The following is a 16,387-nucleotide window of genomic DNA, read 5'->3' as shown; positions in this document are numbered from 1 at the left end:
ATGGACTACGACGACGACGACTACAACATCTCCGGCTACGACGGCTATGACGCGTCGTCCGACTGGTGCGAGGCCGGCGAGCACGAGCTCACCATCAAGATGTTCCAGACGTGTGTCTTCTGCGTGGTCTTCGTGCTCGGCGTGGTCGGGAACTGCCTGGTCATCGCCACCTTTGCGCACTACCGCCGCCTGCGGCTGCGCTCCGTGACAGACGTCTTCCTGTTCCACCTGGCGCTGGCTGACCTCCTCCTGCTGCTCACGCTCCCCCTGCAGGCCGTGGACACGCACCTGGGCTGGATCTTCTCCGTCGCGCTCTGCAAGGTCACGCGCGCTTGCTACGCCATCAACACGTACAGCGGGCTGCTGCTGCTAGCCTGCATCAGCGTCGACCGCTACATGGTGGTGGCGCGGGCGCAGGTCATGCTAAGGCTGCGGAGCCAGATTCTCAGGGCCGGGAAGATGGCCGCCCTCGGCGTGTGGGTCGTCGCGGTCCTCCTGAGCCTCCCCGAAATCCGCTTCTCCGGCGTGTCCGAGCTAACCGACGGCGAAACGTCGCAGTACTACTGCGGCATGCTAACGAGCGGATCGGTGAAGATGGCCACAGGCGCCGCCATCATCGCCGTGGTGTGCGTGTCCTTCCTCGTCATGGTCGCCAGCTACTCGTTGATCGCCAAAGTGCTGTGCGAGGGACACGCCCACCGGCGCGGCAAGAGCTGGAGCCGCCAGCGCACGCTGAAGCTGATGGTGGCGCTGGTGCTGGTGTTCGTGGCGTTCCAGCTGCCGTACACCGTCGTGCTGTCGCGCAAGATGGCGGGCCAGTTCTGCGGCCTGCTGCCGGAGTACGTCACGTGCACGCTGGCGTACGCGCGCTGCTGCCTCAACCCTGTGCTCTACGCGCTGGTGGGCGTGCGCTTCCGCCGCGACGTGCTGCGGCTGGCGCGGGACGCGGGCTGCTGCACACGCTGCCTCCAGCTGACGAGCGCGGGCTCCACCTCCGCGTCGCCCTCGCCGCCCGCTATCGGCGCGATGGCGTGTTCGCCGACAAAGCGGGAACACAGCTACTCCATCAACGAGGCCGCGGCGCCGACGACCGCGTTCCAGTTTCCAGGAACAAAATAACACTTTTTTACTTTGGCAACTGTTGTATATTAAAAAAAATAAATACATACATGTATATAATTAAATAGTTAAAAACAGCTTTTCTGGTTTGATTATTTCTCGAGACGTTGAATCGTATAATCGTTTGTTTACTTTGTGTTTCTGTAAATAACTTCTGTTTACTTTGTAATTTTTAAAGTCTTATTCTTATTACATTGTGTGTTTTAAGATTAAAAACATTTGTTTTCTCAGGGAAAAATAAGAAAAGGTTTCTAACTGTACTTAAACCCCAAGAACAAAGAGACAAATAACGATGTTGGACGAGCTAGCTTAAAACTAGCTAAAAACTAGCTAAAAAGTTTTTTTACCATTTTGTTTTAATCATCAATATCTGTACATAATAGTTATTTTTCGAGGCATTTGAACACCAAAGTTGAGTTGTTTTAGTTGTATTTTTATTTTGACTTCCATGTTAAATCACAATATTCCACGTTTTGTGTTGTTTTATTTCCTATTTCCTCCTTTATATCCGTGTCATAGACTCGTAAAGAGAAACAATATGAGGGGAAAATGCCAATAATTGAACTATATTATCCCATTAACATGTGTTTGATTTAAAATGTATTTAAGTGTAGTTTTTTTTATGGAAATAAAGTTGATATTTGAAAGGGGGAAAAAAGGAATGTGCAGAACTATTTTTCAAAACATTGGTTTCCGGTCGTGTTCTTTTACGAGGTGACACCGCAGTACACTTCCGTGTCAGAGTTCGTGTTCCACACGTGAGAGAAGAAGACGAAAACAGCGGCTACGTTTTCAGGTAAATTAACGTATTGTTTTTATTTTATTCACCTTTTTATAACGACGTGTTTTTGACGTTTGAAATACAAAATGGCGGCGGGTTCGTGTTCTTAGTTGTGACGTTTGTGTTGTTGTTGAGACTGGACACACACACACACACACACACACGCGTTATGATGCGGGCTATCACGAACTGATACCCGGGATTCATGAGGACGAAGCCCCGGTGTTTTATGGCTTAATCCTGGTTTCTCCGTGCCAGAGTCCCGGTAATTCAGTGCCAGAGTCCCGGTGTTTTAGTGCCAGAGTCCCGGTGTTTCAGTACCAGAGTCCCGGTGTTTCTCCCGGTGTTTCAGTACCAGAGTCCCGGTGTTTCTCCCGGTAATTCAGTGCCAGAGTCCCGGTGTTTCTCCCGGTAATTCAGTGCCAGAGTCCCGGTGTTTCAGTACCAGAGTCCCGGTGTTTCTCCCGGTAATTCAGTGCCAGAGTCCCGGTGTTTCAGTGCCAGAGTCCCGGTGTTTCAGTGCCAGAGTCCCGGTGTTTCAGTGACAGAGTCCCGGTGTTTCAGTGCCAGAGTCCCGGTGTTTCTCCCGGTGTTTCAGTGCCAGAGTCCCGGTGTTTCTCCCGGTGTTTCAGTGCCAGAGTCCCGGTGTTTCTCCCGGTGTTTCAGTACCAGAGTCCCGGTGTTTCTCCCGGTAATTCAGTGCCAGAGTCCCGGTGTTTCAGTGCCAGAGTCCCGGTGTTTCAGTGCCAGAGTCCCGGTGTTTCAGTGACAGAGTCCCGGTGTTTCAGTGCCAGAGTCCCGGTGTTTCTCCCGGTGTTTCAGTGCCAGAGTCCCGGTGTTTCTCCTGGTGTTTCAGTGCCAGAGTCCCGGTGTTTCTCCCGGTGTTTCAGTGCTATAGTCCCAGTGTTTCTCCCGGTGTTTCAGTGCCATAGTCCCGGTGTTTCTCCCGGTGTTTCAGTGCTATAGTCCCAGTGTTTCTCCCGGTGTTTCAGTGCCATAGTCCCGGTGTTTCTCCCGGTGTTTCAGTGCCATAGTCCCGGTGTTTCTCCCGGTGTTTCAGTGCTATAGTCCCAGTGTTTCTCCCGGTGTTTCAGTGCCATAGTCCCGGTTTTTCTCCCGGTGTTTCAGTGCTATAGTCCCAGTGTTTCTCCCGGTGTTTCAGTGCCAGAGTCTCGGTGTTTCTCCCGGTGTTTCAGTGCCAGAGTCTCGGTGTTTCAGTGCAAGAGTCTCGGTGTTTCTCCCGGTGTTTCAGTACCAGAGTCCCGGTGTTTCTCCCGGTAATTCAGTGCCAGAGTCCCGGTGTTTCTCCCGGTAATTCAGTGCCAGAGTCCCGGTGTTTCTCCCGGTGTTTCAGTACCAGAGTCCCGGTGTTTCTCCCGGTAATTCAGTGCCAGAGTCCCGGTGTTTCAGTGCCAGAGTCCCGGTGTTTCTCCCGGTGTTTCAGTGCCAGAGTCCCGGTGTTTCTCCCGGTGTTTCAGTGCCATAGTCCCGGTGTTTCTCCTGGTGTTTCAGTGCCAGAGTCCCGGTGTTTCTCCCGGTGTTTCAGTGCCAGAGTCCCGGTGTTTCTCCCGGTGTTTCAGTGCTATAGTCCCAGTGTTTCTCCCGGTGTTTCAGTGCCATAGTCCCAGTGTTTCTCCCGGTGTTTCAGTGCTATAGTCCCGGTGTTTCTCCCGGTGTTTCAGTGCCATAGTCCCGGTGTTTCTCCCGGTGTTTCAGTGCTATAGTCCCAGTGTTTCTCCCGGTGTTTCAGTGCCATAGTCCCAGTGTTTCTCCCGGTGTTTCAGTGCAAGAGTCCCGGTGTTTCTCCCGGTGTTTCAGTGCAAGAGTCCCGGTGTTTCTCCCGGTGTTTCAGTGCAAGAGTCCCGGTGTTTCTCCCGGTGTTTCAGTGCAAGAGTCCCGGTGTTTCAGTGCTCGATTCCTGATGTTTAAGTTTTTAAAAGTCACTTAATAACACTTCTTTAATATGAAACCTAATTTTTTGTGTTCTAGCAGAATTTGACCATATTTATAGTCAATGTGATTGTTTATAGCACATGAAAATATCCTTTATTTAAAGAAATAAAGCAGTTTTTATCTGTAATGAAAGGTGATAATACATGTATTTTTAATATCATGTAAGTGCCACAAACTGTTGTATACGTAAATACGTCTTGTGTCCCCTGACGTCCCGTGTCCTCGCTCTGCAGTGGACAGGATGGACGCCAAAGTGAAGAAACAGAAGAAGCATCAGCAAAAACACAGCGGACCTCAGGCGGAGAAGAAGAAGCTGAGGAAGCACGGCGCCTCGACGGAGGAGGATGAACGCAAACGCAACCCCAAAGCGTTCGCGGTGCAGTCGGCGGTCCGCATGGCCAAGACCTTCCACAGGTGAGTGACGTCATTTTGTCATCGTTGTCCTCTGACCTCACACAGCCTCACAACAAACATGGGTCACATGTTTGTGTACGATCGTCTTCAGGGCTCAGGACATCAAGACCAAGAAACATCACATCCCTCACGTGGACCGGGCGCCTCTGGAGCCGCCGCCGGTCGTGGTCGTGGTCGTCGGGCCGCCGAAGGTGGGGAAGAGCACGCTGATCCGGTGCCTGATCAAAAACTTCACACGGCAGAAGCTCGGGGACATTTGTGGACCCGTGACCATCGTCTCTGGTAAGTTCGTCTACGTTGATTACGTTAAATCTTGGAGGAATCGTACCCAGGTTGTGGCGGGAGATTTTGACCAATCGCAGGCCAGTTTAGACAAAGAGGGCGCCTCCTATTGGCTGTCCTGTGAAGCAGCTGCTCGTTCAAGTCCCTTCAGTAGTTTTCTGACATTGGTAACGACGACCTATGCTGTAAATAAGTGTCTAAAAGATAGTTGAGTTAAAAAAGTAGGGGGCCTAAACTTGTTCCGTGGGGAACGCCACAATTTAGCTATTCGATTATAAATGATTTTTTAGTATTTTATTGCGTAAACACACGTTGTTTTGTGTTATTTCGTCAGGAAAGAAGCGTCGCCTGACTTTCATGGAGTGCAGCAACGACATCAACACCATGATCGACCTCGCCAAAGTGGCCGACCTGGTAGGTTCTTACAGTCGTGTGCGAGGCGTCGTAGACCTGAACCCCAATTCATGTTCTTCTTCTTCTCCTCCTTCTCATCTTTCCGCCCCCAGGTCTTGATGTTGATCGACGCCAGCTTCGGCTTCGAGATGGAGACGTTTGAGTTCCTGAACATCTGCCAGGTGCACGGCTTCCCGCGCATCATGGGCGTCCTCACGCACCTGGACTCGTTCAAGAACAACAAGACCCTGAGGAAGACCAAGAAAAACCTCAAGCATCGATTCTGGACCGAAGTTTATCAGGTAAACGCGACGACAACAACTTTTTTGCTTCCAAAACAACGCCATTTTGGCAGGAAGTGTAATCGATGATAACGCCATTTTGGCAGGAAGTGTAATCGATGAAAACGCCATTTTGGCAGGAAGTGTAATCGACCAAAACAATGACATTTTGGCAGGAAGTGTAATCGCCGAAAACACAGTTTTGGCAGGAAGTGTAAGCCTCAAAACCGGCATTTTGGCAGGAAGTGTAAACAACTAAAACGACGCCATTTTGCCAGGAAGTATAATTGACCAAAACGATGCCATTTTGGCAGGAAGTGTAGTCGACCAAAACACCATTTTGGCAGGAAGTGTAAACAACCAAAACGACGGCATTTTGGCAGGAAGTGTAAACAACCAAAAAGACGCCATATTGGCAGGAAGTGTAAACAACCAAAACGACGGCATTTTGGCAGGAAGTGTAAACAACCAAAAAGACGCCATATTGGCAGGAAGTGTAAACAACCAAAACGACACCATTTTGGCAGGAAGTGTAAACAACCAAAACGACACCATTTTGGCAGGAAGTGTAATCAAAGAAAACAACGCCATTTTGGCAGGAAGTGTAAACAACCAAAACTACGCCATTTTGGCAGGAAGTGTAATCAAAGAAAACAGCTCCATTTTGGCAGGAAGTATAATCGAGCAGAACGACGCCATTTTGGCAGGAAGTGTAAACAACTAAAACGATGCCATTTTGGCAGGAAGTGTAAACAACCAAAACGACACCATTTTGGCAGGAAGTGTAAACAACCAAAACGACACCATTTTGGCAGGAAGTGTAAACAACCAAAACGACGCCATTTTGGCAGGAAGTGTAATCAAAGAAAACAGCGCCATTTTGGCAGGAAGTGTAATCGAGCAGAACGACACCATTTTGGCAGGAAGTGTAAACAACCAAAAGGACGCCATTTTCCCAGGAAGTGAAATCGAAACAACAAAAATACTTCTTTGCTTGTAAACCTGTAAAATGTGATGCTCATGATTGACAGCTGAGTCTCCTGCAAAGCTTTGTTGCCATGACAACATCCGTGTGCTGTGTTTGACTGCGTCAGGGGGCGAAGCTCTTCTACCTCTCCGGGATGGTTTACGGCGAATACCAGACGCAGGAGGTGAAGAACCTCGGACGATTCATCTCCGTCATGAAGTTCCGTCCTCTGGTGTGGCAGACGTCTCACCCTTACGTGCTGGTGGACCGGTGAGTGTCACGTCAAAGTCAAAGTGTCTTTATTTGTCCCAACAGGGAAAATTGATTTGCAGCCGGGAAGATCCACACATTCAAACACATACACAAATAGACAACACCAAATAACATGTAACATATAACGTATCATCATGGGCAGATTAAAGGGACCTACTGCAAGATAAGATATGATTCAAAATGCCAATAATGTACACTGTACAAACAAATAAATAATAAATAAACAGCAGGGGCCTAAAGTGCAAATACAACAGGTTACAACAGCCATAAACAGTCTGTATATACATACAATTATTTATCTACTGTTTAGCAACTGAATGGCCGTGGGGACAAAGGAAACCTTAAATCTCTTGGTGCGAAGAGCAGGCACCTTCCACCGACGGCCTGAGGGCAACAATATAAACTCGTGACATGACGTGACGACGACGGTTGTTTTTACGGGGGTTTGCGGCCGCATTGACTCTTCTCTCTGCGTCGACACAGCATGGAGGACCTGACGGATCCCGAGAAGGTGAGGACCGACCCCAAGTGTGACCGCACCGTGTCTCTCTACGGCTACCTGAGAGGGACATTTCTGAAAAACAAAGGCCAGGTCCACGTTCCAGGTACGTGAAAGGATCTTTGAGGTTTCGGTTATCTGAGACGCAGTCAGAGGGCACTATCCCTTTAAATCCTGCAGATTCATGTGTTGCCCCCGTGCGGTCGTTCTCTCTCACCAGGTATCGGCGACTTCCAGGTGGCGGACGTTAACTTCCTGCCCGACCCGTGTGGTCTGCCGGACGCTCAGAAGAAGAGGGCGCTGAACGAGAAGGAGCGACTGCTCTACGCACCCATGGCGGGCGTGGGCGGAGTCGTGTACGACAAAGACGCCGTGTACATCGACCTTCCTGCCAGCCACGTCAAGCAGCAGCAGGTGTGTGTGTGCGTCACGTCACCTGATCCGTTTAAATCCGATTACCGGAGTGTCGTCGAGCGCCAGTGGGAAGTGACGTCGTCTCGGTCTGTTTCAGGAGGAAGTGCGTCCGACCACGGAACTCGTCCAGTCCCTCATCGACACGCACGCCACGCTGGACGTGAAGATGGCGGCGAGTAAAGTGTCGCTGTTCAGCGACTCCGCCACACTGGACCCGGCATTCATCGACGAGCAGAGAGGGTACGAGATTTAAAGATATAAAATCTTACTAAATCTGTTGGCTTACAAAAAGCTGCCATTCTGGCAGGAAGTGTAATCAACGAAAACGCCATTTTAGCAGGAAGTGTAATCGACGAAAATAACGCCATTTTGGCAGGAAGTGTAATCGACCAAAACGACGCCATTTTGGCAGGAAGTATAATCGTCCAAAACACCATATTGGCAGGAAGTGTAATCAACGAAAAAGCCATTTTGGCAGGAAGTGTAAACGGCGCCATTTTGGCAGGAAGTGTAATCGACCTAAACAACGACATTTTGGCAGGAAGTGTAATTTAGTTAAACAACGCCATTTTGGCAGGAAGTGTAAACAATCAAAACGACGCCATCTTTTAATTGCATGTTGTGCTTGGTGATGTAGCACCACATTTTCCGAGTTCTAATACAAATAGAACACACTATAAGAGTTTTTGGGAGTCTAATTTAGTAAAATTGATCTCAAAGTTTTGGTCTGGATTAATGTTGCCATACCGTTAAAAGCCACCGGGGGGCAGTATTAGAGTGAGCTATATTCGGCTTGTCAGGTTCTGCGTTTTCTCGTTCTGTGGATTTTAAGTGACTTTTCCTGCCAACATGGCGGAAGTAAACAAACCCAGTCGCGTGACGTCCGGAGCTCCGTCTGTGAATATTTGTATTATTTTGTTGTTTTCTGTTGTTTTTGTGCGTCAGAGAGGACGAAGGTCTTCATGAGAAACGCGTGTGGGATCCGAACACCCAGAGAGAGAGGAGGGCGGTGGTTTTCTCTGAGAAGGACGACGAGGATGATGAGGATGATGTTAGCGGCTCCAGTGATGAGGAGGACGATGAAGAGGACGATGAGGAGGACGAAGACGACGATGAAGATCACCTCTCCTCGTTTCTCAAAGAGGCCAGAGCCAAGTCCGGCGGCGATCGCGTGACCATCAGTCCACCGCCAGAGAAGAAGCAGAGAGTGGACGAAGGCGAGGTGCCGGCGTTCGCCGACAGCGAGGACGACCTGGAGGTGAGCGAGGAAGAGGAGGAGGAGGAGGAAGAGGAGAAGAGGGCGGGAGACTCTGGACACTGTTCTGAGGAGGACGAGGAGGACAGTGATGATGAGGAGGAGGAGGAGGACGATGAAGCTGCGCTGAAGGAGGACAAGGAAATGGACAGTGAGGAAGACGAAGAAGAAGAAGAGGAGGAGGAGGAAGAAGAGGGTAAATAATGTTTGTTTACATTTAAATTCAGTTTTTAATGATTTATTTTAAGAAACCAGGAAACATTCACACTCTTTGGTTTCCTCAGGAGCTCTGCGGTGGAAGGACGATCTGCAGCAGAAGGCGTCGGCGGCGTTTCTACGGCAACAAGAATCCGCCCCGAACCTCCGTAAACTGGTTTATGGTTCAGGTAAATGATTATCTGTGATATTTGAACACTCTGAGCTGCTGTTGTTGTTGTTGTTGTTGTTGTTGTTGTTGTTGTCCTTGTTGTTCCTGACGATGTGAGCGTGTGCGTTCAGCTGCGGGGGCGGGACACTCCTCGGAGGAGGAAGGGGAGGAGCTCGGCGGCCTGTTTCGAGTCAGTCGACCTCAGAAGAGCAAACGGTTCGCGGCCAACTCGGTGGACTGCTCGCGCTTCGCGGCTGACTCCGCCCACAACTGGGACCTGGAGGAGGTAACGTCAGATTTTATTCACCCAAAAAAAAAAACACTGAAATAAAACCTGATTTATTTATTGTTTTTTTTGTAAATGAACAGATGTTGAACTCCATCAGAGACTGTTTCGTCACAGGGAAGTGGGAGGAGGGACAGGACGCCGCCACGCTGCTGAAGGAGGACGGTGAGACGGGAGGACAAACTTCATCTGTTTTTTTTTTGTTTAGAAAGAAAGAAAATCTAACGTTAACTTTCTTTTCTAAATGTTTAGAGGAGCTGTACGGAGACTTTGAAGATCTGGAAACAGGAGAAGTCCACAAGGGTCAAACAGGACAGAAGGATCACGCCCAGGTAGGTCCACCAAGAGACTTCCTGCCAAATAGTGAGCATGCCAAATCGTGAGCTATTCTACACACCGACCAAGAGACTGCCTGCCAAATAGTGACATATTCTATACACCCACCAAGAGACTGCCTGCCAAGTAATGAGCTATTCTCTACACCCACCAAGCGATTGCCTACCAAATATTGAGCCTGCGAAATTGTGAGCTATTCTATACATCCACCAAGTGACTGCCTACCAAATAATGAGTCTGCCAAAGAGTGAGCTATTCTATACATCTGCCAAGTGACTGCCTACCAGATAATGAGCCAGCCAAATTGTGAGCTATTCTATACATCCACCAAGTGACTGCCTACCAAATAATGAGTCTGCCAAAGAGTGAGCTATTCTATACATCCATCAAGCGACTGCCTACCAAATATTGATTCTGCCAAATAGTGAGCTGTTCTATACATCTGCCAAGCGACTGCCTGCCAAATAGTGAGCTATTCTATACACCCACCAAGTGACTGCCGATCAAAAAATTTGCCTGCCAAATAGTGAGCTATTCTATACATCCGCCAAGCGACTGCCTGCGAAATAGTGTGCTTCTCTATACATCTGCCAAGAGACTGTCTCCCAAATAGTGAGCTATTCTATAAATCCACCAAGTGGCTACCTACCAAATAGTGAGCTATTCTATACATCTGCCAAGTGACTGCCTGCGAAATAGTGAGCTATTCTATACATCTTCCAAGGGACTGCCTACCAAATAATGAGCCTGCCAAATAGTGAGCTATTCTATACATCCGCCAAGAGACTGCCTATCAAATAATGAAATCTCTTAGCAGAGCGTATTTTTGAGGTAAGTTGTGTGTTTTTGTTCCCTGATGATGCCGTGATATTCAACATATGTGCCGCTTGTGTACCTCGCCCCCTGCAGGACAGTGAGGAGGACGACGAGGAGGATGATGAGGATGAAGCTGAGGAGACTCTGGTGAAGGTGGACGACGACGTCACGCAGAAGAACAAGCGTATGGACAAGAAGCGGCGTCTGAAGGAGCGATTCGACGCCGAGTACGACGACAAGGACGCGACTTACTTCGACGACCTGAAGGAGGAGATGCAGAAACAGGCCGAGGTTCGACCGCTAAAACCAGTTTAACGTTCGTCGTCGTCGTTTATTCGCCGCCGCAGTCGCGTGATCTCACCGTTACGCGTTTGTGTCCCAGCTGAACAGGGCGGAGTTTGAGGACGTGGACGACGAGACCAGGGTGCAGTACGAAGGCTTCCGTCCGGGCATGTACGTCAGACTGGAAATCTCCTCGCTTCCCTGCGAGTTCGTCACCAACTTCGACCCCCGCTATCCCATCATCCTCGGCGGCCTGAGCTCCAGTGAAGGCAACGTCGGCTACCTGCAGGTACGACGCCATGTTTTCTCACGTCTCCTGGTCCCCCCGCGGAGACTCAACGTCCGCTTTTATTAACGACGTGTGGTTGTTTTTTTTACAGCTGCGACTGAAGAAACACCGCTGGTACAATCGCATCCTGAAGACGCGCGACCCGCTAATCCTGTCGCTGGGCTGGCGACGCTTCCAGACCATGCCGCTGTACCACATCGAGGACCACAACGGACGCCACCGCCTGCTCAAGTACACGCCGCAGCACATGCACTGCGGCGCCTCCATCTGGGGTGAGGTGACATGATTACGTTATCGCGGGAATAATCCCGATCTTTACTGTGTCGGTGACGGTGATCTGTGTGTCGTTGAAGGTCCGATCACACCGCAGGGCACCGGCTTCCTCGCTCTGCAGACGGTCGCAGGAGTTAAAGTGAGTCTATAAAGTTTATCAATAAACGGTATAAAGTGACGGAGGCTGCGTCCAAACACCATTTTATTTTGAAAAGTAGCTCTGTTTCACTGTGGGCAAACACAAACTCAAGACTTTTATGTTGAAAACGTGCATGGTTGTGTTTTACCGTGGATGAATTGATGTCTTTTATTTTGAAAACTACAATGTTTTGTTTTCATTTGGTTGAACAGAACTGGAGGATTTTATTTTGAAAACTGCTGGATTGTAGTGTGTACGATCAGATCAGAAACTGGTTCTGATCAGAAACTGGTTCTGTTCATCCACGACAAAATGCAACATCTTAGCTTTCAAAATAAAACTCCCAGAGGCTTTTATTTTGAAAACTACATTGTTTTGTTTTAGTGTGGATGAACAGAACTGGAGACTTTTATTTTGAAAACTGCTGGATTTTAGTGTGTATGATCAGGAACTAGTTCTGTTCGTACAAAACGCAACATCTTAGCTTTCAAAATAAAACTCGTTGAGGCATTTATTTGGAAAACTGTTGGATTGTAGTTTGGACGAACAGAAACTTTTTCATGATAAAAAGCAACATCTTAGTCTTCAAAATAAAACTCCCAGTTTCTGTTTGTCCACGCCACAATACAAACCAGCCGCTTTCAAAATAAAAGTCTCTGGTTCAGTTCATCCACGATAAAACGCAACATTTCAGTTTTCAAAATAAAACTCTCTGAGACTTTTATTTTGAAAACGGATGTAATGTATTGCAGTGTGGACAAACGGAAACATTTAAAATCTCCAGGGTTGTCTTTCGTGTGGATGAACAGAAACTGAGACTTTAATTTGAAAGGAACCCCAGTGTGGATGAATGGACTTTTCCCTCTTCCTGTTCCTTGCTCGGGGTATATCCTAATGTTATCATCGACTGATGACCTAAATATTTCCGTTTCCTGTCTTCAGGCTAACTTCCGTATCGCAGCAACCGGCGTGATCCTGGATCTGGATAAATCTGTGACTGTGGTGAAGAAGCTGAAACTTATCGGTTATCCGTACAAGATCTTTAAGAACACAAGTTTCGTCAAGGTAAAGAGTTTGATCTGCCGCTCACTTCCTTTCCGTTACATTTTTAAGAAGAATGAAATATGAATATAATTTTCTTAATTTCTGTTTCCAGGGCATGTTCAACACGGTGCTGGAAGTCGCTAAATTTGAAGGTGCCGCCATACGCACGGTGTCAGGGGTCAGAGGTCAGATCAAGAAGGCTTTGTCGACGCCGGCGGGAGCTTTCAGAGCCACGTTTGAAGACAGGCTGCTCATGAGCGGTGAGACTTTTATTTTGAAGACTGTGTGGATGAACAGAAACTAGCTTTTATTTTGAAATCTCTGAGGTTGTAGTTTAGTATAGATGAGCAGTTGGGGAATGACACTTTTATTTTGAAAAGGTTGTATTCTAGTGTGGACTAACAAAAACTGTAGTTTTTATTTTGAAATCTCTGGGGTATTGTATTTAAGTGTCGATGAGCAGTCAGAGAATGAGACTTATTTTGAAACTGTACTCGTGTGGTTGAACAGAAACAGTAGCTTTTATTTTGAAATCTCTGAGGTTGTATTTTAGTCTAGATGAGCAGTCAGAGAATTAGACTTTTATTTTGAAAGGTCAAAAAGTGTACTCTGGTGTGGGAGAACAGAAACTGTAGCTTTTATTCTGAAATCTCTGAGGTTGCGTTTAAGTGTTGCTGGGCAGTCAGAGAATGAGACTTTTATTTTGAAAACTCAAAGATTGTACTCCAGTGTGGAAAAACGGAAATGGTGGCTTTTATTTTGAAATATCTGAGGTTGTATTTTAGTCTAGATGAGCAATCGGAGAATGAGACTTTTTTTTATGAAAACTCAAATATTGTACTCTAGTGTGCATGACCAGAAACTGAAGCTTTTATTTTGAAATCTCTGAGGTTGTATTTTAGTATAGATGAGCAGTCAGAGAATGAGACTTTTATTTTGAAAAGTCAAATATTGTTCTCCAGTGTGGATGAACAGAAACTGAAGCTTTTATTTTTGAAAACTCAAAAAGTGTACTCTGGTGTGGATGAACAAAATTTTTTAGTTTGAAATCTCTGAGGTTGCTTTTAAGTGTTGCTGGGCAGTCAGAGAATGAGACTTTTATTTTGAAAACTCAAAGATTGTACTCCAGTGTGGACAAACGGAAATGGTGGCTTTTATTTTGAAATATCTGAGGTTGTATTTTAGTCTCGGATGAGCAATCAGAGAATGAGACTTTTATTTTGAAAAGAAGATTTTGTATTCTAGTGAGGACGAACAGAAAGTGTGAGGCTGTGTTTTTTAAGTGTGTGAAAGTTCACGTGGACTCAAGGAAGGATGACCTTGAGTCCACGTGAACAGTGACCTTCAAAAGGTCACAGTGACCTTCAAAATAAAGTTTGTTTACATGATCGCGTTGTCGTCCAGACATCGTGTTCCTGCGCTCCTGGTTCCCCGTGGCCATCCCTCAGCTCTACAACCCCGTCACCTCTCTGCTGCTCCCTGCTGGTCAGAAGGACACGTGGTCGGGCATGAGGACGCTGGGACAGCTCAAACACGAGCTGGGAATCCGCAACAAACCCAACACGGACTCTTTGTACAAGGTTTGCGTCAGTCTGGATCCGAAGAGCAGTTCCTTCTCTGTGAACGCGTCGTGTTTAAATAATGTTTTCTTTTATTTTTCAGCCCGTCTCCAGATCTCAAAGACACTTCAACCGTCTCCACATCCCCAAAGAGCTGCAGAAGGCCCTGCCCTTCAAGAGCAAACCCAAACAACAGCAGGCGAAGGGGAAGACGCCCAGAGACCTGCAGCGTCCCTCTGTGATCAGAGAACCCCACGAGAGGAAGGTACGTCCGGCTTTTATTCTGAAAACTGCAGGCTTGTATTTTAACATGGATGCAGAACAGAAACTTAAACTTTTATTGTGAAAAGTGTGAGGTCACATTCCAGTGTGGATGTGTGGAAAATTCAGAGTGTGTTACTGAGATTTATTTTGAAAACCGCAGGGTTGGATTTTAGTGTGGACAAACAGAAACTGAGGCTTTTATTCTGAAAAATATAATGATGAATTTCAATGTGGAGAGAGGAACTTGAAATTTTATTTTGAAACTCTGAGATTGTATTCTCGTTTGGACAAACATAAACTGAGGCTTTTATTTTGTGTGAATGAACAGTTAGAAAGTGACTTATTTTGAAAACTGAAGGTGTTTATTTCCCATTGTGTATAAACACAGACTGTAGCTTTTATTTTGAAAACCGCAGGGTGGGATTTTAGTGTGGAAAACAGAAACTGAGGCTTTTATTCTGAAAAATATAATGATGAATTTCAGTGTGGACAAAGAGGAACTCTGAGATTGTATTCTCGTTTCGACAAACAAGCTGAGGCTTTTATTTTGAAATCTCTGAGGTTGTATGTCAGTGTGAATGAACAGTTAGAAACCTTATTTTGAAAGCTGAAGGTGTTTTTTCCATTGTGTATAAACAGAGACTGTAGCTTTTATTTTGAAAACCGAGGTTGTGTTTTAGGGTGGATAAACAGAAACTGAAGCTTTTATTTTGAAAATTCTGAGGATGAATTTGAGTGTGGACGATCTGAAACTGAGACTTTTAATTTGAAAACGGCAGGAACGTGTTTTAGTTTAGATGAACAGAAACTGAAGCTTTTATTTTGAAATCTCTGAAGTTGTATTTTAGTGTGGACGAAGAGGAACTGGACATTTTATTTTGAAAACTGCAGGAATGTGTTTCAGTGTGGATGAACAGAAGCTGTAGCTTTTTATTTTGAAAACTCTGAGCCTATATTCTACTTTGGACAAACATAAACTGAGACTCTTATTTTGAAATCTCTTGTCATTGAATGGTTAGAAACCGACTTATTGTGAAAACTGAAGGTGTTTTTTTCATTGTGTATAAACGGAGACTGTAGCTTTTATTTTGAAAACTCTGAGGTTGTATTTTAGTGTGGAAGAACAGAAACTGTAGCTTTTATTTTGAAGTCTCTGAGGTTGTTATTAAGTGTAGATGAACAGTCTGCGAATGAGACTTTTATTTTGAAAACTTGAAGATTGTACTCATGTGGATGAACAGAAACTGTAGCTTTTTATTTTGAAAACTCTGAGATTGTATTCTAGTTTGGACAAACATAAACTGAGACTTTTATTTTGGAATCTTTATGATTGTATTTTAGTCCGGAGGTTTTATTTTGAAAACTGTAGGGTTGTATTTTAGTGTGGGCGAACATAATCTCGCTCTCTTCTCCTCGATTATTTGATGATTAGCGCGACTTCAGCTCTGCTGCGTTTTCTCGCCCCGTCCTGTAGGTGGCGGCGCTGCTCCACGCTCTGAGCACCGTCCACAACCACAAGAAGAGCAAAGCGCAGAGCGCGCAGCACGGCAAACACAAGGACTTCCTGCGGCAGAAGCAGAAAGACGAGGAGGCCAAACTGCAGCGGCAGAAGGAGGCACGCAAGAAGCTTTACCGCGCCATCGGCCAGAAAGACCAGAAGAAGCAGAGGTCCAGCCTGAAGGGGGCGCCTCAGGACGACTGACGCGCCGTGTCTGGACTGTATCATGTTTTTAAGGATATTTGTTTTTTCTTTATGTTTTGAAATGAAGATTTTCTGAAGAAAAATTAACCTGACGTTTGACTTTTATTTCAATAAAAACACCTCGGGGTTCAGCTGTAAATGCTGAGGATGGTTTATAACTAATTTAAGTTTATTTTTATCCTTATACTTTGTATGTACGCTAAATTACGCTAAACTAATTTACAAACAATAATTTTTTCCCAAAAAATATTTGTGTATAGATAATATTTATATATATGTATTTTTATAATTTCTATCAGAATTCTTGCTTATATATATATCTATATATATATACATATATATAGATATATATATATACATATACATATATATGTATATATATATACATATACATATACA

At 46.2% G+C, this 16,387-nt stretch overlaps 2 protein-coding genes across 2 annotated transcripts; both read left to right on the top strand.

Annotated features, from left to right (window-relative positions):
- ccr10 (chemokine (C-C motif) receptor 10) lies at positions 1-3,386 on the top strand (the record flags this gene model as incomplete). Its single annotated transcript, XM_083904676.1, has 5 exons — positions 1-1,100; positions 2,253-2,441; positions 2,533-2,769; positions 3,097-3,151; positions 3,255-3,386. The coding sequence occupies 5 exons, from the start codon at positions 1-3 to the stop codon at positions 3,384-3,386; spliced, it is 1,713 nt and encodes a 570-aa protein (XP_083760802.1).
- On the top strand, positions 1,850-16,025 carry bms1 (BMS1 ribosome biogenesis factor). The gene is made up of 23 exons (XM_083905316.1): positions 1,850-1,915; positions 4,087-4,267; positions 4,359-4,549; positions 4,884-4,963; positions 5,056-5,244; positions 6,318-6,460; positions 6,947-7,068; positions 7,183-7,376; positions 7,474-7,616; positions 8,322-8,827; positions 8,916-9,017; positions 9,130-9,284; positions 9,368-9,449; positions 9,537-9,616; positions 10,530-10,727; positions 10,819-11,007; positions 11,099-11,279; positions 11,361-11,419; positions 12,362-12,484; positions 12,576-12,723; positions 13,868-14,043; positions 14,126-14,287; positions 15,761-16,025. The coding sequence occupies exons 2-23, from the start codon at positions 4,095-4,097 to the stop codon at positions 15,986-15,988; spliced, it is 3,624 nt and encodes a 1,207-aa protein (XP_083761442.1). The 5' UTR covers positions 1,850-1,915; positions 4,087-4,094; the 3' UTR covers positions 15,989-16,025.
- Positions 16,026-16,387: the final 362 nt, after the last annotated feature.

Source organism: Microchirus variegatus, assembly GCF_963457635.1.
Source record: "Microchirus variegatus genome assembly, chromosome: 18".
NCBI classification, from domain to species: Eukaryota; Metazoa; Chordata; class Actinopteri; order Pleuronectiformes; family Soleidae; genus Microchirus; species Microchirus variegatus.
This window is presented reverse-complemented; position numbering and strand designations above follow the sequence as displayed.